The 23,587-nt window shown below is 37.5% G+C and overlaps 1 protein-coding gene across 9 annotated transcripts; it reads left to right on the top strand.

Annotated features, from left to right (window-relative positions):
• The first annotated feature begins 2 nt into the window (after window positions 1-2).
• On the top strand, window positions 3-23,587 carry PRMT7 (protein arginine methyltransferase 7). 9 transcript variants are annotated; one of them, XR_005933264.1, is made up of 20 exons: window positions 3-71; window positions 619-788; window positions 1,630-1,666; window positions 2,994-3,143; window positions 4,816-4,924; window positions 5,264-5,376; window positions 7,169-7,410; window positions 7,553-7,730; window positions 8,874-9,001; window positions 9,800-9,941; window positions 10,426-10,509; window positions 11,753-11,800; window positions 13,017-13,106; window positions 13,772-13,933; window positions 16,302-16,376; window positions 17,138-17,298; window positions 18,410-18,506; window positions 19,083-19,237; window positions 20,385-20,481; window positions 22,287-23,587. XR_005933264.1 is itself a non-coding variant. In XM_041126365.1 (19 exons), exons 2-19 carry the CDS (start codon window positions 694-696, stop codon window positions 20,413-20,415), a joined length of 2,097 nt encoding a protein of 698 aa, XP_040982299.1. In that variant the 5' UTR covers window positions 3-71; window positions 619-693; the 3' UTR covers window positions 20,416-21,764. The 9 variants fall into 9 exon arrangements, 7 of the variants coding, with proteins under 7 accessions (XP_040982299.1, XP_040982301.1, XP_040982303.1 ...); XM_041126365.1 differs by lacking the exon at window positions 22,287-23,587 and having other exon boundaries at window positions 20,385-21,764; XM_041126367.1 differs by lacking the exon at window positions 22,287-23,587 and having other exon boundaries at window positions 16-71; window positions 615-788; window positions 20,385-21,764.

Here is a 23,587-nt window from a genome sequence, read left to right as displayed (position 1 = left end):
CTCGCCTGCCCCCCCCCGCCCTCCCGCCGCGCGGTGCATGCCGGGCAGGTGGCGGTCGGCGGGCTGAGGGAGTAGGTGGCGGTGGCCGCGCCGGTGTGGGGCCCTGAGGGGGAGGTGAGGCCGTGGCGCCGGTTTCGGGCGGGGGAGAGCGAAGAACGCGCTCGCCGTCTCCCTTCGCAGCTCCCTCCTGAGGCGGGGGAAGGTCCGGGCCTAGGCTGCTCTGCTCGCGGCCGGGCCCGTCCCGAGGTGACGCCCGCCCCCGGCAGAGCTGCCGCTGCCCGGGCGCGGGGAGCGTCGAGCAGGTGCTTGGCTCCGGCCTGGGCCTCCCCTCCGCGGCCCGGGGTCCCGGCGGGGAGGGCACTGCGGCCGCCGGTCCTCTCGGCTCTGCCGCTGCCCAGAGTTTGCGGGTCCCTCCTGACACCCTAGAGAGGGTGGTTGGCCTCCCCCGATCTGACGTGCGTCGCCTTGGGGACAGATGTTTTTCCTTGAGAATCGACTGGTGGCGGTTTTTTTCTGGGCTGAGTTCCTGAACAGGGCTGGGTGACAGGTTTGCCGTAGCTAAAGTGATGTCTGTTGTTTTCACTTGAAGTTTTGTGGGTTTTTTTTTCCCACAGCCAGTATTTTGGGTATTACACTGAAGCCAAAGCAGCAAGACCACACGTAATACATAAATAACACAAATTGAGATTGATTATGAAGACCTTTTGTGGAAGAGCTAATCCAACCACTGGTGCAATGGAGTGGTTAGAAGAGGATGAGAACTATGACTACCATCAGGAAATCGCAAGGTATGCTGGAAAAAATAGCTTGTCGTTCCACTAAATCTACGAAAAAGAGCAAACCCAACTTGTTTTTATGACAGTTTTTGGGTTTGTCTCTGTAGAAGCTCCAAGGGCACGAGATGAACAGACTGTAGGACAGTCTAAATGTTACAGTGCCCTGTGTTGTACAGGGCAGAACTGTAAATGTAGAATTTTGTAAAGTACTCTCCAAGTAGTTTCCTTCTAAATTTTTTAAAATGTTTTCCGAGGTGGTTATCTTAATGCTGACAGTGACTGAGTTGTGGCAAAATGCATTGACTAAATTTCTTTTAAATCCCAAGTACAACAAATAATTGCCAGTTTTCTGTTCCTGAAGTGACTTTTTCAGAGCTTAATGTAACACCCAGAGAAACTGGGAAGATTAGATTTTGGGGTATTTTTAAGTAGTGCGACCCATGAAGAAATGGGAACCAAAGAAATTTAAGTCTTGGTAACAAATGATAGACCATTATTAGGTTGTCTTTCATTGCTATGTATTGCTCTGAATGAACCTCCATCAGGCCCAGCTGTTATTTCACAGCTGTTTGTCCATAGGTTCATGTATTGGGTCCATTGCTGAAGAGAGGATATATGCCAGCAGTTAATGAGTTCATTTATATGCTGATGACTAGATCACTGAAATGACGTTATTCCTTAAATTTGGGAAACAGTTCAGATCCTCAAAGAGCGTATCAGTTTTCTGTGCATTTATGGGCCATGGGGACCAGGTGCCTTAATAAGAGAAAACGAAGGAGGCTATATAAGATCTAGCAGTTTTGTTGTGCTTTGCAGTAGGTAGTATTTTGACTTGAATTTTTTTTTATTGTAGGTCACGCTATGCAGATATGCTTCATGATAAAGACAGAGTAAGTATAGGAGCAAAAAAACTTTCGAATGGTGAGAAAATACGCATTTCCTTTCTCTTGAATAGATGTCACTGCATGATTATACAGGTTTCTCTGAAAGATGAAATGATCAAATTTGTACCCTTTAAGATACCAGACCTATTCTTAGACCAACATCTGACTATAGTGTTCTGTCGTTTACTGCAGAACATGATATTTACATTCAGTAGCTGACTTTTGCTGTTCTATGTTTGACATTTTTGACAGAGAGCTCACTAGATGAAATTTCAAAGGCTGTAAATGTGAATCTAGGCTTCTTAGTTCTTATAGGAATGTAAGTAAAGTCTGTCTTTATTATTCTGTGGTATTTTTAGCTCTTATTTACTGCTTAGGATTGAGAAGAAAATTGTGGTACCATATCTACAGGCATGATAAAGTTTGGAGTGAATGGTTTAAATGTTCTTTCTGCTCTAGCCATTTAGTGAATAACCTTTTTAAAGACTTCTATGGTGTCTGTACTATGAGTCTTGAATTCATACTGAGTTGAAACATGCCAGAGGGATCAGGCATTTAATAAGCCATGTAGAGACAGCAAGTTGTGTCTAAGTAATTAAAACAACTCTACTGGAATTATGTATCAAAAGTGTTAACTAGAATGGTTTGGAAAGGGATCCAGCAGACCTTCCAAATTTATAAGGTCCAAAGATAGCGTATTATTTGGGAAGGTTTGATAAATCATTTGGAAAGGAATGTCTTTCTTTGGAAAGGACTGTTATGGCGTAAATATAAGCATATATTTCAATAAGTATACTGTAGCTGACAGATGGCAGGATTTGGTTTTTTCCCTGTTGTTATTGCTGGTATGCATGTAGCCCTACTTAATGGCACTTAACCAAAAGCTGGTATTTAATGTTTTCCAGTAGATGGAGAGGGGAATCTAAATCCAAGATACTTCAGCTCTTTTGCTGTCATAAGCACTGTGTGACTATTTGAGTGTTGCTGCAGGGGAAAAATAATGAGAAAACCAGTAATATCTCACATGGATCTTACTATTATTTTTATATCTAGAAAATGTTTTGCATTTGTAAATTATGTATGCACTGCAAGTAGCTGATTGATCAATGCTGAGTGAATAGTGTGATAAAAATTGACGTGCTTTAAGTGGACTGATCCCTCCAAAAACACTTGCTTTTGCTGAAAATGGCTTTGGTATGACTATAGCATAAAGAATGCCTGTAGGCTTTCTCCTAATTATAAACTCATAATCTGAGAATACAAGATTTCTCCACAAAAGTTAGAAGTATAAATAGATAAAAGGTTGCTGATCTCTTCCCCACCTCCTCCACAGAATACAAAGTATTACCAAGGTATTCGTGCTGCAGTGAGCAGAGTAAAAGAAAGAGGTGAGAAAGCAATTGTTCTAGACATAGGGACTGGCACAGGGCTCCTGTCTATGATGGCAGCTTCAGCAGGTGCGGATTTCTGCTATGCAGTTGAGGTAAGCATTTGTTACTGGTTGCACATACTTTTGCATGCGTGTTCATAACCTCTTTTTAGAGCTTTAGTACAGTTGTTCTGTCTGAATGATCAGTACTGTGGATGCATTTGCTGTTTTGTATTGTGGTTTTTGAAGTGCGAGTTTGATGCTTTTATGTGTGTGAAAAAGACTTAGATCTTACAAGAATATGGTTGAAAAGAATACATTTTTCATTCTTGGGATAGCTTCTGCAAATGTACAGATTAACATTATTAAGTTGAGTTTTATAGTGTTCTGTCTTCTCTACTTATCAAAACTCAAGTGTAATATGGAAAACTTGATTGATGTTTTTGAAAAATGTGAGTATTCTCAAACTACATTGCTGATCTTCATAAGTTTCAGCTCTTGGAGATGGGTCCTCAGACCCGCTTAATCATAACATGGACCCCATCTTAATGAAGAGACTGTCTCAAACTTATTTTTCCATTTCTTTGTGATTAGCTAGAGCATCTCCTCTTGTATTGGCAGTTAAAAGAAACATCCTGATGATCGTTAGCCATCATTACTTATATTAAGGATAACAGGAACATTTTGGCCAGTTAATTTTTTTTTTTTTTTTACACATTTGAAAAAACAAAGAGAAAATTCATTTGTCTGTAGGTCATAGTTGAAAGGGTGCACTGCGATTTTTATCCAAGTAAAAATTTACCTTTTTTTTTTTTAATCTAGGATTTTATCCTATGATCATTTTTCAGGGACAGTCATCTTTCATATAGGCACAGGAAGCAATAAGCTCCAGAATAAATTTGTTCACAGCCAGTCGTAGGGAAGAGGCAGTGTCAGAAGTGATGTGGTAGGAGGGGTCTTTTGTCTTCTGCTTAGTAGTTTATTGACCACTCTGGCAGAGGAGGATCACTAGCTTGTGGGAGGAAGGGAGGCCCATGATGGAAAATAAAAGCCTAATCTGAAAAGTTTGAGAGCTACTGTATTGGCATTCTAATAGCAATACATTATTCTAGTTCTGGAACTTAGGCTAGGTTTCAGAGTGGCCACAGATTTCTTTTCTTAAGTAGTCAGGCTGTGTGGCTGAGTAGAATATTTAAAATTTTTGAGTTTAAAAACTGGATGTGGATGTTAAGCCCTTTCAACTCATTCTTCATTGTTCTGCTATTTTCAAGCTAGATATTTTCTCTACTTCGTTCTAAATTAAATAAAAATTCTCTTCACAGTTACGCTGTTAATGAAAGCAGATTTTTGGCATGCTTAAGTGACCATGTCAGTGCTGGTTGTTTGGGGTTCTTTTATTTTATGTATTTATTTATTTTATAGCTTGAGCACATATAAGTCTCTTGGGGCCTCTCTTGATGCATATATGTCTTTATTTTTTAAAATAACAAATTTGTTTAATGTAAATGCTAAAATATTCTTAATGGGTATTCTTGTCTTTCACAAGTTAAATTGGAGTAGCTTTTGGAGACAGCTGATAGTTTGTAACAGTGACATTGGAGCTCTATGAACTTTTGAAGTGAGGCTTGATGTCTTGTTTCATGGTAATGAATTTCAAACATAGGAAAAGATACAGAAGATGTTAAAATTTTTGCAGGACTAAATATGCTGCATTTTGTGTTGGTGTCCTTTAATTTCTGAAAGCTAATGTTAGCTTACTAGTTTGTTACACTCTTGCTATTTACAGGTTTTCAAGCCCATGGCTAATGCTGCTGTGAAGATAGTAGAGAAAAATGGTTTTCGTGACAAGATCAAGGTAATCAACAAGCACTCCACTGAAGTCACAGTTGGCCCAGGTAAGAAAAATAGGCTAGGATTAAAAAAAATTAGCAAGTACCTCAAAACCATGAAGGAATATGTCTTTTTCTTACTTGCCAAATGTTTTTAATTAAAACAAGCAAACCCTTTACTCTCTAGAGAGTAACACTGGAAATTTACTTCAAAAGGAAGTGTTGTAATAGTATTTCAGTAGTCATTTGTATTTCATAGTAAACTTCTAAAGGAAAATAATTTGCAGTCTTCAGCAGGTTTTCTAACAGGAATAAGTTTTTGAATGAATTGTGTTTTCAGCGTAGCATCTTCTTGAAAAACTTACATAAAGTCTTAATTTTACAATATTAAATTGTGTCTTTTAGGTGGAGATATGCAATGTCGTGCAAACATCCTGGTAACAGAATTATTTGATACAGAGCTGATAGGAGAAGGAGCTTTACCAACCTACGAGCATGCACATAAATACCTTGTACAGGTAAGAAAACAGGAATTGGTAGTGTGTCAGATTTATCCCTAGAGAAACTCTTTTGTCATTTTTGGAGTGGCATAGCGATTATACTTGATTTAGGCTTCTATATCATTTATAAATACATCATCAGCTGTGCTAATTTCTTATTCAGTGAATAATGTACTTGATTCATTCCTAGAATAAAGCTATTGGAGTACATATTGTAAATAACAGGCTCTGAAATTACACTTAGTTTCTTTGTATTAAAACCAGTAACTTGCTGGTTAACAAATGTCTTTCAGAAAGGCATCCAGTTCTGATTTGGAGCTTTTCTTAGTAGTCTGTTCCAATGACAAATAATTCCCAAGATGTTTCAAAAAATGAATTCCTTTTCTTTTCTTCTCCTAAATTTGAGGGGCTTCACCTCCCAGGCACTGATTGTTTGGGATTTTTTTTACTCTGCATGTTTTTTGCCTGTGTGTCCTGGTTTCGGCTGGGATAGAGTTAATTTTCTTTCTAATAGCTGCTATAGTGTTATGTTTGGGTTCAGTATGAGAAGAATGTTGAGAACACACTGATGTTTTCAGTTGTTGCCAAGTAATGTTTATATTAAGTCAAGGATTTTTCAGTTTCTCATGCCCAGCCAGTAAGAAGGCTGGAGGGGCACAAGAAGTTGGGAGGGGACACAGCCAGGGCAGCTGACCCAAACTGGCCAAAGGGGTATTCCATACCATGTGATCTTAGGCGCAGTATATAAACTGGGGGGAGTTGGGCTGAGGAGGGGATCACTGCTCAGGAACTAACTGGGCATTGGTCAGTGAGTGGTGAGCAATTGCATTGTGCATCACTTGTTATGTATATTCCAATTCTTTTATTATTGTCATTTTATTATTGTTATCCTTATCATTATTAGTTTCTTCTTTTCTGTTCTATTAAACTGTTCTTACCTCAAACCACAAGTTTTACCTTTTATTTTCCAATTCTCTCCCCCATCCCACTGGGTGGGGAGAAGTGAACGAGCAGCTGTGTGGTGCTTAGTTGCTGGCTGGGGCTAAACCACAACATTGTGGAAACACTGTAATCAGATTAATATCCACTGGGTTTTTTTGACGCATAATATAACTGAGTATAATTTTAGGGCTTTCTCTTTTACCCTTTCTAATTTTTCCCTTTAATCAAAATGTGGATGGCAAAACTTTATTTAGGTTTCTAAGTTTCATTTCACCAGTTTTACGTATAAAAACAGTAGTACTCTATAACTTTTTACTGCTTTCAATGTATAACTCTAAATTGTAATTAGTCTTTTTTGTAAAAGCATTGTTCTTGGACTTCACAGTTAGCTCTTAGTTCACAGTGCTTTTTTAGACCAACTTACGTGTTTTCAACCCTTTAAGCATGGATACAGAGTTGTTATTGAATAAATATTTGAGCCATTATTTTTCTTATTTACTCATTGCAATCACAAAGTTGTTTTGATGTTGATAGTTTAGTAGTTATCTGCCTTGAGAAGCTCAAGATAGATCTCATCTCAGAAGGAGAATGGAAATACACCTTTAACTGAGGCTAGTAAAATGATACTGTTGCATGGTTAATAATCTGGCCTTGCTGAACCACACTGAACAGGATAGATACATGTATCATATTTTACAGATAAAGACAAAGTGAAAGTGCTTTGATGTTACAGAAGTCTCTGAAATAATTTGTGCTTAAGATTTCAAAGCTCCCAGTCCAGCTTTTGTTTTTTCAATCTATTTAATTCTCATGCATATTAATATGTCAAATTTGTTGAATGCATTTACCCTTTGTTTTGAACACTCAGGAAGGATGTGAGGCAGTGCCTCACAGGGCAACAGTGTACGTCCAATTAGTGGAATCCAAAAGAATGTGGTCCTGGAACAAACTGCTGCCTGTTCATGTCGAAGCAGAGGATGGTGAAAAAATTATTGTCTCCCCTTCAGAAATGGAGAACTGTCCAGGTGTGCCTTCTGTTTGTGATATCCAGCTGAACCAGATGCCATTGAATGACTTCACTATCCTTAGTGACGTGGTGACAATGTTCAGGTAAGGTAGGCATTGTTTTGTTCAAAGCAAAATTTTCCTGTTAAGCCTTTTATATAAGTTGTGTGGTCAGCTTAGGAAGCTGGTGAGAATTTCTGAAGAATGCTGAACTATTTCTTTTTACAATTTTGATGCTTCTCTGCAGTGTGGATTTCAGTAAGCCAGTAAGGAGTGCTTCTACCTACTATAGAGTGCAGCTGGAGCCTGTAAAATCTGGCAAGGCACAAATCATACTTTCCTGGTGGGATATTGACATGGACCCCTCTGGGAAGATAAATTGCACAATGGCTCCATACTGGGTAAAATCCACTTCTGCTTTCCAGGTAAAATACTGAGCCTTCAGATACTATCATCAGATGACTACCAGTAATTATCTTTGAGTAAAGGCCATACTGGATGTTTTAAGCAGCTGTCCCTTAAACTGTATAGGAACTTTGCTAATGTTTTATGTATTGGAAGATGCTAAACAAGCAAAGCATAGAAATGTTATCTTTAGTATGCACCTGTTTTGGGTTTTCTTTAATGTAAAACTTAAATTTAAGCTTTAATATAAAGCTCAAAACCTGAAGCTCTCTTCCAGACATTTCATTTTATTTAATTTCATTTTATTTTAATAAAACAAAGATTTTCACATATTTTTCCTTAACTAGTCTCTATCCCTGGTCAAAATATTAGTCTCTGGTTTGCTTCCATGTAGTTCTTCTATTAAATTTTCAAGTAAGTGTTAAGTTTATGGTAATATATTTGTCCTCCCATAAAAAAGGCTGTTGTGGGAAAATGCTGGGTTGATGCTGGATATTTAGAGGAACAGGAGATCACTATTAAATCAGATTCACATGTTTTTGTATGAATGTATTTACTAGTAGGATCAACTTAGTCAAAAGGAAGCTACAAAATTATTGTTTGCACTTACCGTGTTTGAGAATAAAATTTGAAACTATCAAGCTTTAGGGCATTCATTCAGGTTAGAATGAGTGATCAGCTTTGAATATTTGCAGTGCAGAAAATAGCTTTTTGAAACACAAAATAGTTGTGCTGTCATATCAGAGTGACACTGAGTGACCTCATTTGATGCATGAGGCTCCAACCACTGGTCACTGTCAGCAATTCAGTACAGGTTTCTAACATAAGTGAACTATAGAGGCGAAACTGCATTAATAAATGCAAAGTCTATTTTGGATTTGTTTTTCATTTGATTAAAATACAAGCTTAGCTAGTCAGCAAGCCAGTGGTCTCAGGCTTATTCTGTTGTAAGAAATCTATATAAAGTACATTTATTCAACATATGATATTAGTCCTTATTCAGCCTTGCTGACGTGAACAAGATTCTTTCAACTAGTCATACATCAGTGCTTCAAAGTTGTGCCCATTTTACTAATTGATGTCCTGCTATTTGTTTACTTTCCAGTAAATAGTAAACTATTTATGAGTTAATTCCAAAGGTTTTGTTTATCAACCCTTTTCAGTGGAGAGATCACTGGATGCAGTGTGTGTATTTTCTTCCAAATGAGGAGCCAGTTCTCCAGGGTGAGACGGTATACCTGACTGCCTGTCGTGATGAGTACTCCGTGTGGTATAAGCTGCAGAAAGCCAGGTAACAATACGTGTGTGTGAAAACGGGTGATGTTTTATTCCAAGCTCAAGTATTTGCTGCTCTTAGAGCAGCTATTTTGTAGAAGAGCAAGATAAGAACCTAAAGACTAGAAAATTATTAAAAGCCACTTCATGGGCAATGCACAGGTGAAAAAAACACATGATGCATAAAAACACAGTTGAGGTTTGGACTGCAGGCTCCTGCCTTATACCTGGTGGCATTCTGTGACAGGGAAACAAAAAACACTCATGGTAGGTTCCTGGAAATCCTGAAATATAGCTCAGCTGAGCTGGCGTATAAGTAAAGGAGTGAAATAATTGCCATTCAGTTTCTTTTAATTTTCTATTTTCTTAGTCAGCACTCTATTTTTGAGATTAATGCCTTTTGCTCAGATTAAAAGGAGCTTAATCATGTTGGTTGTGATTACAATAGCAGCCAACATCTTTAAAAATCAATGCCAGCTTTAAAAGTTAATGCCTGAATTTTGTGTGCCTTTTTTACTTAGGAATCCAAATGAGTAACTTTTTTCTAAAAGGTCAAAGCCTAAAATACCTAACCATCACAATCAGTGGGAAAGTTTGGGGGGGTTCTTTGTTTTGTTTTTTAAAAAAGGTGAAAATTTGCCCTTCTTTTCATTTGGAAATGCAAAGCTAAAAGAAGGTCCCTGCAGAACTAGTAAATTTGAACAACAGTGGACTCCATATACATTGATGTGCATACTAGCTAAAATGGATAAATGTACCTGTTTGCAAGAACATGTTACTGATGCAATACAATTTATTAAAATTTTTTTTGCAGAGGAGCAGAGGAGAATAAAGCAGATGTTTGTGTTGAGAGTCCTGTTTGTAGATGTCAGGCTCATCTTCTTTGGAATAGACCGCGCTTTGGGGCATTAAATGATCAGAACCGAACATACCAATACATCAAGTCTTTGATGAAAGTGAGTGCATGTTGCCTGTAGTTTTTTTGGCTTCTGTGATAGATGCGTGTATTGTTTTATTTGCAGTAATTATTTATGGAATTTGTTTCTCCCTTGCTAAAGGACTTTGCTGACAAAGTAGATTATAATTTACATCAGCAGATGTAAGTTATATTTTGTCATGAAAACTTTGGTATTGTAAGCAGCCATTTTTGCATAGGAATTTGTAGCAGCTCTGTGTATTTGTTAGAAGAAGTATTGGTAGTTGAATAAAGACACCCAATACATTTTTATGGAAACTATTTCTGACCTAAAACAAGGGGATTACATGAACGTTTCTTACACTATTCTGTTCTGCTTGAAGTGGTTATATTAATCACTGTATCTCCCAGTCCTTATTTGATATGGAAGTGTATGAAGTGGGAAAAAATGCCACCAAAATGTCTAGAATTTGAAAACTTTTTCATCTGGAATAGGAATAACAATGACTATTTAATTTCTGTAGGTTCTGAAAACAGATAGTGTTTGCCTCTGTATCAGTGATGGCAGTCTGCTGCCTGTGCTGGCTCACTATCTTGGAGCAAAGCAGGTACAGTACTTCTTCCTGTTTTTCTGATCTTTGCATTTTGGTTTGCTATTTTTAGTTCTCTTATATAGCTCAGCATTTCCAGCCCATTATTAAATTATTTCCAGTGCCTCTTCAGTGACAAGTGAGAAAGAGGCTCCCATTGTGTTGAACTGGAGGTTAAATTCATCTCCGATCAAGCTGAAGTCTAGGGAGATAATCATTACCAGTTTTGATGTTTACCAATGTGTAGCCTTGAATGAAAGTGGTGTTCCTCATCGCCCACTGATTCCTGTTTGCCATCTTGTATCTTGGTGCTTTTGGAAATACTCTTTCTGCCGATCTAAATGTCTGGCAGTTTTTTTTGTCTGCTTGTATGTTTCCAATTCCATAATTGCATTTATTATCTAGTCTGAAATGGAAGGTCTGTAACAGCAAGATAGGAAGCAGTAAGAATACTGAATCTGTGTGTAAATGAGAGCTACCTGGCTGTCTCACTTACATATATACTTGATGTGTTCTCTTATAGGGCTCTTCAAACTAAAATCTATTATAGTTGGACTGAATATCTGGGAATGTGTAAAGTAATATAATCCTGAGGAAGATGCTCGGCAATTCATAGAAATAAACAAACATGCTGAGTTAAACCAGTGATCCATGGCCCGTGTATTTTTGCCTTTAGTAGTGGCTAGTCACAGATGACCAGGAGAGAGGAAATGAATAGGGCATACACAAAGACTTCAATAATATTTTCCTAGCCCTGTAGCAGCATATTGCCTAACTATTCACTGATTTTGAATAAAACCCAATTTTTTTTTTCTAAGTTCAAAAGGCTGATGTGCTGCATTGTACATCTGAGCTCTTTCCAGCTGATACAGTCAGATCATGTTAAAAAATGCTTACAAGGAGTAAGCACTAATGGAGGTTGATTTAAGCACACTGGCAATATGCTTGCATTTGTTAAGGAGTATATATATGCCTAGAGCAAATGTTAACATGCTATGTGCATCTTAAAAATGGAAAATAAATATTTGCATTCTGTTGGTTTTTTTCTCGTTTGGCTGTGAAAAGAGCATTATTTAGCCTGTAGTTATTGGGGGTGTTTTTGTTGTTGTTAAAAAGGTGCATGACAGTGAGCTGTGGAATAGATGCATAGTTCTTATGAATTATGTTCACTAGGCCATCAAAATAGTTCCTTCATTGTTCGTGTACATATTCAACTAAAAATTATAAAGCTAGTTGACTAACTGTTCTGTATTTTCTTTAGGTGTTTACATTAGAAAACTCTGCTGTGTCCTGTTCTGTCATGGAAAAAGTGAGTATTCAGTTTTCTGTTAAAGCAGTAAATGAACTCCATAGCGTTTCTAAGGCCAGAGCTGATGCCTTTGATTGTCCTTGCATCAATTGCTTGGAGGTTAAATCAGTTTAATGAATGTATTTGATCATACAGTTTGACAAGACTGTGGGAGGTGGGATATGTTGGGGGGAAGAGTTCTGATTTTTTCCAAGTAGTTGTACAGAGCTGTATGCAAATACTTGGAGGAATACATCCTGTCGGAGATACATCCAGTCTCATACAAGCTCATACAAGCTGAATCGGTCACTGGGGAAGTTGAGCTAAGCAGCGGGAATTATGGTTGCCAGTGCTTGATCTCTCCTTGCAGATGCCTGTTGGCTTGTCTGCTTAAGCTGCTGCTCTGCTGCCCTCATTGTGTTGGTGATAAAAGCCAAGCTGTTTGTTTCTGAGGATTAGTGGAATGTGAGAGCATCCCGTAGCTTGCCCCAGTCTTCCCTGGGAAGTGGCATCTAGCAGTTGTGTCTTCCAGCTGAGACAAGTTGGGAATGCCTGCTCTGCTGTTTGGCTCTTAGGAGACAGCAAGCAGTGGGTCTTAACTGCAAGCGATGTTTCAGCTGCTTCCTTGGGGTAGAGCACAGAAGGCCCTGCCGGTGGAGTGGAGGCTGTTCAGGAGAGGCAGCTGATACCTAAGAAGTGACTGGAAGCAGCTTCCCGAAGTCTTTGTTCGGCTGTGTCGTGTTTTAGTTGGCACTATATATTTGAAAGAGGTGTATCTCAGCATGTGGCTTAGGAGTACAAAAACATTAATGGTAGGCAAATTAGGATGCAAACCTGGTCTCAAACAGAAGCCAAATATGCAGTGTATTCATGGTTGAAGTAATTTTTATCTTTGTTGACTGTCCTTCCCATATGCTTCAAAGTACACATGAATGAAGGTGAGGCAACTTTTGTGTTACCTGCCTTTTTATGTACTTAATTGAAGGAATACGTAGGGCATGCGCTTTAGTTCACTAGGTGTGACATGTTGGCTCTAAGTCCATGCACCCTTCAAGGATAGACTTGTATCATCCTGGTGAGTTATGGTAGGCAGTTTTTCAAAAATGTCTTTGGGCTGTTGGTTTCTCTTTTGTTTATTTTAATAAAATCATTAGTTTAGTATGGGTTTGAGTCTCCGCTGTAGCTTTTGACAAAGACAGTATGCTACTTTTTTTTTTTTTTTACCCCCCCCCCCCAGTTTTTTAAAGCAAATCATCTTGACGATAAAATTAAAATAATAGAAGCACGTCCCGAGTTGCTGACGACTTCTCATTTGGAAGAAAAAAAGGTATGTTACAGTTGTCCAATACTGAATTGCAGTGGGGACGTGGTGGGGAGTGGAAAGTGAATCTTGCTTTCCTACTGTGCTACTGTAACCACAATGAATCCCATTATATCCCAGTTTATATAAAGTGTAATGAGTAGATGGTTCATACTTTGTCCCACTGAAACTAAATGAAGCTTAGTGTAAAGACTGTGGGAGGGTTTTCACTTCATTTTTGAAAGGGTATGACTTTCCCTTCCTGCATATAATCTATAGCAGTTGTAAGGGCAGTTAAACTGGTTTAACCACATATGTTCTACTAGGCTGTAGCTCTTCTTTCTCAAGCCACTCAGAAGATTGCAGTCTATTTGGAAGTACTAACATCCTTAAATTAAAAACTCCAAAATTCTATGACTCTTACTACAAAGCCTTCCAACCTAAAACTGCAATATTTTCTCAAACTTTGTTGCAGGAAAATTGATTTTAAAATTTGCTAACTAAAACCACAAAAATATGTCTGTTGTGCAGTATACGCAGTATGCATTAATTAAATCCTTATGGAACAGTAGAAGTTTTTATCAAGATGACTTCACTTGCTATATTGCATCGTCAACTATTGAAGATAGAAACAGCCTGTGTTATTGAGTTCTTTATTTTAATACTTTTTATCTCCTCCTTTCTTTGCCAAGATTTCTGTTCTTGTGGGAGAGCCATTTTTTACTACGAGTTTGTTGCCGTGGCATAACCTGTATTTCTGGTATGCTAGGACAGCTGTGACCAGTCACCTTACCAGCAATGTCACCGTCCTACCTCAATCCGCGTCTTTGCACATGATGATTGTGGAATTTCAGGTGAGATTGTTCAGAGCTATCCATTACACAGATTCACTTAAAATTGAGTACCCTGCCAGTATTTTTTAATGACAAGTTTATCTCGTCTTAATACTGTTCACGTCAATATGTTTTGCACTTGCCACCTGAGAAAAGAATATTTGACATCTTGAAGAGGAGTTTTGCTATTTCAGCCATCTCTTGTCAGAAATATAACTTGAATAACTTTACCATTTTAAATGAAAGGGCTGAATGTTTTTAAATAGTTCTTTAGATTAGAGAGATATTGCTGAAGCATATGAGAATTGTGATTATTTATAAAATTAGATATTCTGCAAAATAACAGGTTTTAAAATGATGCTTTATAAGACTAGGCAGGATTCATAATTGCATGTTCTTTTTTTTTAACCACTTGAGGCTGTGCACAGTTCTAAATTTGAGCATAATACGGGTCACATCTTAAATACTTTGAAAAGTCATCTTCCAGAAATTGTACAAAGGTATAAACTTCTTTGCAGTTATTAAGGACTTGGTCAGTAAAGATTGTGGAGTTCACCTACAATAACAATGGAAATAAAATAAGTACTTTCATAATTAATATGCTAAGTTTTTGTCCAGTAGCTTAAGTGAAGGAACTCTTTAGTCTGAAATTGCATAACTAAATTGTACATATCTGTAAATTAAAATAAACAGCCTATAATCTAATGTATTTTCACATAAACATAACCTTCAGTTTATCTGTTAAAAATGCCAGCTCTTTTCTCTCTCTTTTCTTCCCTCTGGTTCACTAGCTGTGTAGTTTTGTGTCTGAGCCCTTAAGTTTCCTTATTCGAATGCTCTTTAACCTTGTTCTCTTACTTCCGCCTTTGATTTGTGCATGTGAAAATATGTATGTTCTTTTTCCCTCTGGGACTAATCAACTATGCTGCATGTTTTTACATACCTTTTTGCTTTCTGCAAAAATTTAGAGAATTTAAATTTATATTGAGTAAATAGTGTAAATCTGAATCTTGTAATAGGAAGCAGATGTTTAAGACTAATCAATAGTAATCAGATTGAAATAAGCAGTTAATTTTAATTCCATGCTTTCTTATCTAGAGGATTTGCTTCCCTAGAACTCAAAGAATTTTGTAAGGAAGTAAGCATTATTCTTTTCATGTCCTGGTTGAGGAAACTGAAGCCTGCCAAGTGATGACTTAAGATTATTTAGCAATCTCGTAGCAGAATGTAGAGTAACATTCATGTCACCCAAACCTCTGTTTTACACTTTTATGTACAGGGTTGTGTTCAGAGATGATTCCACATAGTTATTTTGGTAGAACATTTAACCTGTGTTTCGTTCCGTTAAGCTCTTCCAAAAGCTATTGCTTTAATTTCACATTTTCCTCTGTTCAGTGGTGAATCTAGACTCAAAGACTAGCATCTGTGGTTTTTTTTTAAATAACCTATGTATTTACCAGTTCTTGGTTAGACAGAAGGAAGAGACATGTTGTAAGGTATTCTGCAGAACTGGTTCTGTAGGCTGTTCTGTCTTGTCAGAATAGGGATATGTCATTACAGTTAAGCAATTAGCAAAAGCTAGATCCAGGAGAAAGAATTGAATGACGTTACTTCAGTTATAAACCTGTTTAGTCCATAATTGCATTTAGGGAGCAGGATGCTACCTGTCTGATTTGATAGTTCTGTCGGGCATACCATTCAGAGATTCTAGTTCATGCTGTATTCAGGCATAAATTGTAACAGCATTTATTTAAATTTATAGTAGTCCTGCTGCCATCTTGTAAAGCAGGAACATTTGAAGTTGCTAAGTGCAACAATAGGCAGGTAATAAAATGTATATATCCACAGCTAGTGAATGTTCTTGTTCTATTAAGAGACAATTAATGCAGTCTAAGGAAAGGCAAAAGTTGAATTGAATCATTGTCTGTCCAGTGGATTGCTAAAGTCAATGAGAGGCATAGTATGAAGTGCCTAAAATGATTTTACTAATCTTTAGAGTGCTAAAGGGAAGTGTGGTAGTCCAATAGGCTGTAAGATGTTTAATGCAACTGGGAGCACATACCTGTGCTGGGTAGTGGAAATGGGGGGGCTGTAAGGATTTAACCTTGGCAAATCCATACCTACTCTAAAGTAAACTATGCATAGAGATGGTAGGAAATGTGGCACATTCTTTAGAGCAGTTGAAAACAGTGGCTAAAGAATTAACTGACTTGCAAAATATTTTCCCAGAATTACACTGTCTTCTGATTCTTGCAGTAGTTCTAATTGTTTAGGAATGTATAGATAGTAAAGAGTCTTTATCTGGCTTGTTACCAAAGGTCTAATCTACAGCTAAAATTATTCTTTTTACTTTAATAAAACCGAACAAAATCCTGTTTTCTTTTTTTAGGACTTATGGAGAATCCGGAGTCCATGTGGCACCTGTGAAGGTTTCGATGTCCAGACTATGGATGATATGATTAAAGTAAGTCTCAGCAAAACAGAACAAAACTCACCTTGGCTTAAAAAGTATTTAGTGACTGTAGAAAAATTTATACATTAGGCAGAACACCATTGTTTTCGTTTTTCATAAATACGGTGGCTAAATAGCAATACTGTTCTTGCAAAACAGTAACTTCTGTGGTATGGGTTTTGGGGTTGTATGTTTCTTCTCATTTGTCAAGCTCTTCAGTACTTCACACTGTTTTGAAAATACTTCATTCAGAAAGAAAAATACAGTTCTCAAAATTTTATTCTGATCTTGAAATCAAATCATCTGGGAGTTGTTCATAGACAAATCCTGCTGCCCTTACTTGCCCTTGCAGGTACTTTGGAAAGAGAAAAAGGCTCTTTGACTTCTGAGAAATAGATATGAAGGGTGAGATTTATTTGTATCAATTTCTAGAGCTGTATGGTTGATATCTGTATTTGAGTTAACCATTTAGATTGCCTTTATAGTCATTGTGGAGGAGTATAGGCAGTTCTAGAGTAGAATTCATCGCAACGGAGAAGAAAATGTAAATGCGTTGTATTTTGAAAGTGCCTGTTTCACTACGGAGGACCATAGTCGTAGCAATTAGTTCATGCATGTAGTACATATTTTCCTTGTGCCTAAGAAGTGCAATCCTGTCCTTTTGCAGCTTTATTGCTTAAATACTCAGGGTTCAGGACACATAATTAATTTGAAAACAAGGAGTGTGTGCCTTTGGACCGTTTTCAGGTAGTTTTATTACTTTCTTTCTTCAGAATTCTCTGAATTTTAGGGAATCCAGGGAAGCAGAACCTCACCCTCTGTGGGAATATCCGTGCAAGTCACTCTCTGACCCCCAGGAAGTTTTGACATTTGACTTCAGAAAGACTGTACCACAACATGGTCTTGGCACAGAGGGTTCTGTAAATCTTTTACGGTGAGTTTTCTCATTGCAATAAATATTCTTGTCATCATCCATTTTTTTACCTCATATTCAAGCTCTTTGTGTATTACAGTTAACTAGTGGGAACATACTTGACGGTTTTTAATAATGTGACCTAAAGTTGTGGAAGTTACTCTGACACAAATTTCCTGTGGCCATTCACAATAAGCTATAACAATAAGGGTAATTTCTTAGATAATATCCATGTATTTAAAAAATAGCATTTTTCTAGATGTTACCATGATTTAAAACTTAGATTAATTTATAGTTTAGAGAAAAAACACGACTGTCTGGATGTTTTTAATTTTTGCGTTTGTTCCCTGTTGCTGAGTTCTTGCAGAAAAAACTCCTATTTAGCTTTCCAAATTATTCTGTTTAATAGCTTTAAAGTGCACGCTGTTCTTCCGTTTAACTATAATTCTGACCATCTTGATATTTGTCATGTCTTCTGAGATATTTTTCACTATAATCTAAATACAGATTGTACTTAATTCTGTTCAAACTTGAAATGCTGTTAAGAATTAAAAAATGGGAAAGTTATTTTTAACAATCTAGAGCTTATGTAACTCAAACAGTGCTGTAATCATATGATTCTTTTTATGAAACAAAATTCAAGGTTTCACAAAATCCAGAACCATCTGCGTGGGGTCTCTATGCGTTTGCACCCATTGTTGTATTTCAGGCAACATGCTAGAATGACCTCTGTGCTCCTTGTGGAGCAGACACTTGAAGTGAGATGGTATGTGTGGTAAATATTTCCTCAAAATTCAGAAACAATAGGAGCTGGGGTCTCTGAAGGAAGTATTCTCCAAATATGCCATATAATTTATGCCATGTTACTGAGTGCCTGTTAAATGACTGTGGTTCTGAGCAGATTTAGTTACAACATATTCTCCTCTTCCTTGTCTATTTTAGATTTCATATCTGCAAATACTTTAAAAGTTGCTACCCATTTACCAAATCATTCAGCTCTTCAACTTTTTTCAAAGAAACAAGTTATTCATGCTTTTACAGCTCTCACCTAAACTATGTGAGGAATGGATGCAGTGTTTAAGCTGTCGGTATTGTATAAAGTAACAGGTTTTGGTCCTCCACCTCTCCCCAGAAAAGGAAAGAGCCACGGAGCAGTTCTGTGGATGGAATATCATCTTGCTGCTGATATCTCTGTTAGTACAGGACTGATGCAAATTTCAAATGAAAAGGTATTTCTTCAGTCTAATTTATTATGTCAAAGCCTATAGGATTACAGTGCTGAAAAATGGGTCACTGTTGGGCATGCTTGGTTTATGTAGTGCTCTTTGTTACACTGTTTAAATACTATGTAGACAAAACTAGTAGAGGCGTCTGTTCATGGTTTTGGGAGGAGCAGGAGATGTATCTTAAAATGGGAGAGTCTGAATTGGATCCAAATGCTTCCATAGTTTGGAACCACATTCAGAACTTAAATATGATGCTTGCTCAGAGTAGAATTTATTCATACAAATCCCTTTTCTCAGTTTAACAAATGCAAAAATTTTGAGGGGAAGGAGTAAGTATTTTCAGTACTCTAAATATTCTTTGACCAAATCCATTTTTTTCCTCTACGGTGTCACTGTGCAGTGTAGCATATGGTATTTCAAGTTATGTATTCCTGTAATGGAATGAATGGATGGCAATGAAAGCGATAACTATCTGATCATTGTATCGGAACTGGGAACAAGAACTCTTACTCTATTATTACTGTCTAGTAATAATATCATAGAGTTTTGACTGCTTTCACTTTTAACTCTCTCCTATAGGGAAACTGTGAATGGAATCCCCACTGCAAGCAAGCGGTCTATTTCTTCAGTTCTGTTATTGAATCAGAAACTCTGTCAGACCTTCCTAGTGCTGTCTTGTATGCTATAAATTTTGACACAAAGACAGGAGAGATTGCCATGGATTTTAAGCTATTGTAAAATACTTTCCTCTTACTCATATTCCTAAATTGTATTAAACTTACATAGTATTTTTTTTGTATGGCAGAGGGATTTTTTTATTGTGCACAGAGAGCAAACCGTCTGTTCTGAAATGTACTTGAAATCTTTTTAGTTTTGTTTTCAAAATATATAGTTGGGGAGGTAGAGAGGAACCTTTTCTTAAGGACAGGTTTTCATGACAGGGTTTATATACATATATACACATACTTGTTATTATCTGTTTTAGTAAAACTCTGGTATTTGGGGGTTTTGAATAATGTAATGGAGCTACAAAACAGTTGACTTACTGACTATTGCATGGCATATCTGTGGGTGAAAAACTAAAAAAACTAAACCTTACACTAGCATTAGATAAAAGTGAGTTAAACTCATCTACTTCTAGGCTTTGGTCTTGTCACTGTAAAATGGGAAATAATCTTTAGAGTGCACAAAAAGAAATCCCAAGTCAAGCTACATACGTATATTTGTACACTTAATAGGGAGAAGGAAACAGTTTAGCTGCTTGCAGACTTGTGTAAGTTGTGGCTAGTATTAAACTGAAATGGTCAGTGAATTAAAGTGACACTGTTTTTGCACTGACATTCTGCTGGAGTCCGAGATGCTGCATTTCTGAAGAGACATTTGCCAAACAGTGACCGAAGTCTGGAAAGGTGTAACTGGAAATTAGAAAATGTACATATTCAGGTTAATTGGAAGTGACAACCTGATGATTGTCTGACCAGAAACAAAAGAAAGAGAGCTGTAGTCTAAAAAACTTGCAAATCTTTAGGAGATATGTAATATGCATTATAAGATCAAAAGTGTGGCCTTATACTCATTCGATTAGAGGTCTAAATAGTACCTGCCAGATTAGCCAAGTTGTGTGTTGTTCTGCAATAGCACATGTCCGCAACTGAGGTTTTCTTAGTTGCATTCCAAATCACGTTGGCAGACATTGTAGTGTGTGACCATGTGTGTGCAATTAATTCTGCTTTAGATGAACAATCAATTGGTCTATCCATTTTGTATGTGTGACCCATTAAGGGAAATAGAAAATCAATGTACTGCCTGTCCTAAATTATGTCAGCCAGCCAGCTGCAGGGATAACTGCTTACCAAAGCTACTCCTACTTCCTCTGAGCAGTGACTTCAGCAAAGTGAAAGGAATGCCATAAAGAAGCCATGAGGGAGCAGGAGCCTACTCCACTTTGCTTTCCTGGTCACCATGACAAATAATTCTGGTGAGTAGGAATTTTTCCTCTTTCTCTTCCTAGGAGTGTGATCATATTTGTAGACCTGGAAGCCATCTGAAATATTCCTCAATTTTTCAGAACTATTTTCCTGACAAAGGCCTTTACACTTAATAGATGTAAGGCAGCAATGAAATACATGATTAATGTTTTTCACTAGAACAGAAACCCTGAAGCTCGTACTGAGATCTGTGGATTTCACTTTTCAAAACTGTACTTGTAAGATGCTTAACTTCAGACTCTCATTTCTTACAAACTTTTCTGGAATATATAGGTTACTGTTCATTAAACAATTGCTCCTAATTTTGATACACTGCGCCTAGCCCACAGGAAGTATGGTGGCACAAATCTATTTGTTATATGTTGGGAACATAAGCTGTACCATTGTAAAGGGAACAATAATATGGCCAAGTCTTCTAAATGGTAAAGGCTTGGCCCTTTATAATAATTAAAAAAAAAAAAAAAAAAAAAAAAAGGCACAGAGACAGTTGTGCAGGTCTGAATGCATAAGGCTTGCATTGTGTATGTAGCTTCTCATCTCCTGGAGGAGGTAACACAGCAGAAAAAACTTAGATGCTGCCTCCTGTGTTTGCTCATGGCCTGACACAGAAAGCATGAGCTGCTGTTCTTGTTCTGCAGTAGGAATAGCTTCTGAAGGTGCTTTGCATTTAACTGCACACATGATTCTGGATTTAACAGAAGCATACAGTGTTCTGAAGGGAACACAGAACTAATAGACAGCACTATATTAGAATTTTTATGTTTTAAAAATAAAAGTAAGATGGAACAAAACCACAACTGAATTTACAGTATTTTAATGTCTAGTGTTAACTTTCTCAAAGGTAACTGTCTATGTATGTGCCTGAATCATACTTCCTAAGAAAAAAAACCCAGATAAATTTGCTAAAATGCCAAAGGGAGGAAATCTACATTGATGGGAATTTGTATTTTGTTATCACTGTTATATATGTTGAAGATATGTGGGCACTGAGGTAGATACTAGGCATGGTGACTGAGAGGTATTTTTAAACCCGTTTGGTATTGTGAGACTTGGGACTATTGACATTCTCAGAGGTGGGTGTAGTGAGAGTGAAGGGCATAGGCTATATGTAGTAGCTAGCATATCTGTAGAACTGTGCTTCCAGAATGAACTGTGACAATTAGTATGAATCACATTATCTGCATGTGAGGAAAAACATCTTAAATTTTTATACACCTGGAGCAGTAATTGTATTGCAGCTGTCCAAAAAAATAAAAAGGCTGGAAAGCTGGAATGCTGAGCATATTTTAGCACCTGTGGGTTCCTTAGAGGAACAAAGTCTTGTGGATGTTCTCAAGAAACCTTGTGCATGTTTTAATTAACTGTGAGTGTGATCAACATCACTAATGCTTGCTTGTTATGCTTATGCATTTAGACAGGCACTGAAACTGCTTTGAGGATTTGGTTAAAACATGCTGGAAGCTGTTAGGTTGAAGCAAAACCTTACCCCATGTGTGGTTTGAATGTTTTCACGTAAGTCACACCACTCATTAAATTCTGGTACATACAAAACATAGCTGTGTTGATAGGAATCTAGGTGACTCTGGAAGAGGTTTGTTCACGTGTAATTAGGAGTATTCAGTGTATGTATCAGTCTTCCTTGACTTCTGTGAATTCTTCAGGTTGGACTTAAAAATCCAGTGTGATCTGTAAATCGTGTGAAAAACAGCTGCTTATAGGGGGATACTGGCCATTCCTTATACACACATGCAAAAACAAAACAAAAAAGTACTTCTATCTTTGTCCTCTTCCACAGGGCATTTTACTGCAAGCACACACATGGGGGAGGAAAGCCACTTTATCAGAAAAACACATCTACCCAGTAGCAGCATTCAGACTCCTATTTGTTCCCAGACCTGATAGAAGCATTGCGATGATGTGCTGAGTTGGAAGAGCTTCTGGCTACTGGCATCCTAATAAGCAGAGCAAGAATCTTATTTTCTCTTGGAAGTAACTTATTCTTTGTGGCCACCATAGGCAATTTTTTTTCTAAATGACAAGAGCTTTGATCCTGACTAGCCTGCAGGCATTAGATGCATGTTTTAATAGAAACAGGATCCCCTGCCACCACTGAACTAATAGTATTACAGTTCATATATTGCCTGAGAGCCAGTGTATAACTGGCAGCGTTTTTTAATGTGGCACAAGAGATGCTTCGCCTAAAGACATAGGTTTTATTCAGTTATTAAAAATAATCCTAAACTACACAGTTTTGCCATTCACATTTAACTTCCCTGTTGTAGTTTTGCTGCAAAAATAATAACTTTTCTGTAGCTCTGAATTGTAATGGAAGTTCTACTAATTGGTGGTTATCATGCTACAAATCCACAAGAGGGTGCTGAGAATCCACTTCTAACTTTCTAGTGCATTTTCAGATGGTGTTTACTTCTAATAAGGAAAAGTGCATAGACTTGCAATGCACCTGCCTCGTGCAAATAAAATGCTTGTGATGTTATGAGATACACTGTACATACTAGTTTTCCATTTCAGTGCATGTATAAAAAGTGACAACTGCTAGTAAGACTAATACAGACTTGCACCTACCATAAAAAGCAGGCAGGCAACAAAGCGTCTCATGCTGAATACACAGAATGAGTAATACTCTTAGGACAGTGAAATTGTCATAGTCCTAATGAAGGACAAGTCCTGCATTTTAAAGGGTGTTTTCTAAGTCGTGGCAGCTGCAAGATTTGTTCCTTTATTTGCAGAACTGGTACCTTTTGTCTGAAGGCTGGGCGATTCAAGGACTGAGATCCCAGAGCTTGCTTTTCTCCTTCATTAGTCCCTTTGAAACAGCTCTGTGTAGGCTTCCTGCATTTAACAAGACAGAGGATGCAGTTCGGGACTAATTCATTTAGTCACTCATCTTTTGTATTCTATTTGTAGTTACAGCTGGTTGTTAGGAAGGGAAGAGACTATTACAGCTTCCCAGAGTTAGATTTTTCCAGTGACGATTGTGAGCTGAATACAATGGGTGGTTGTCTTGTCATTCTACCTTGTTGACTCCAATGGCATTGCAGAATGTTAATTTGGTTTGGTACTTAATCATTTTAAAAC

This window comes from Aquila chrysaetos, chromosome 9 (assembly GCF_900496995.4).
Source record: "Aquila chrysaetos chrysaetos chromosome 9, bAquChr1.4, whole genome shotgun sequence".
Lineage (NCBI taxonomy): Eukaryota > Metazoa > Chordata > Aves > Accipitriformes > Accipitridae > Aquila > Aquila chrysaetos.
Note: the sequence above shows the minus strand (reverse complement) of the source record. Positions and strands in the feature narration are given on the sequence as shown.

Excerpts from the sequence above, each read along its gene's own strand:
- PRMT7 (XM_041126365.1), top strand. The coding sequence starts at position 694 with ATGAAGACCTTTTGTGGAAGAGCTAATCCAACCACTGGTGCAATGGAG. Across the intron at positions 10,510-11,752 it reads ACTATCTTGGAGCAAAGCAG|GTGTTTACATTAGAAAACTC; the intron begins GTACAGTACTTC and ends TATTTTCTTTAG. Across the intron at positions 18,507-19,082 it reads TGCAAATTTCAAATGAAAAG|GGAAACTGTGAATGGAATCC; the intron begins GTATTTCTTCAG and ends TCTCTCCTATAG.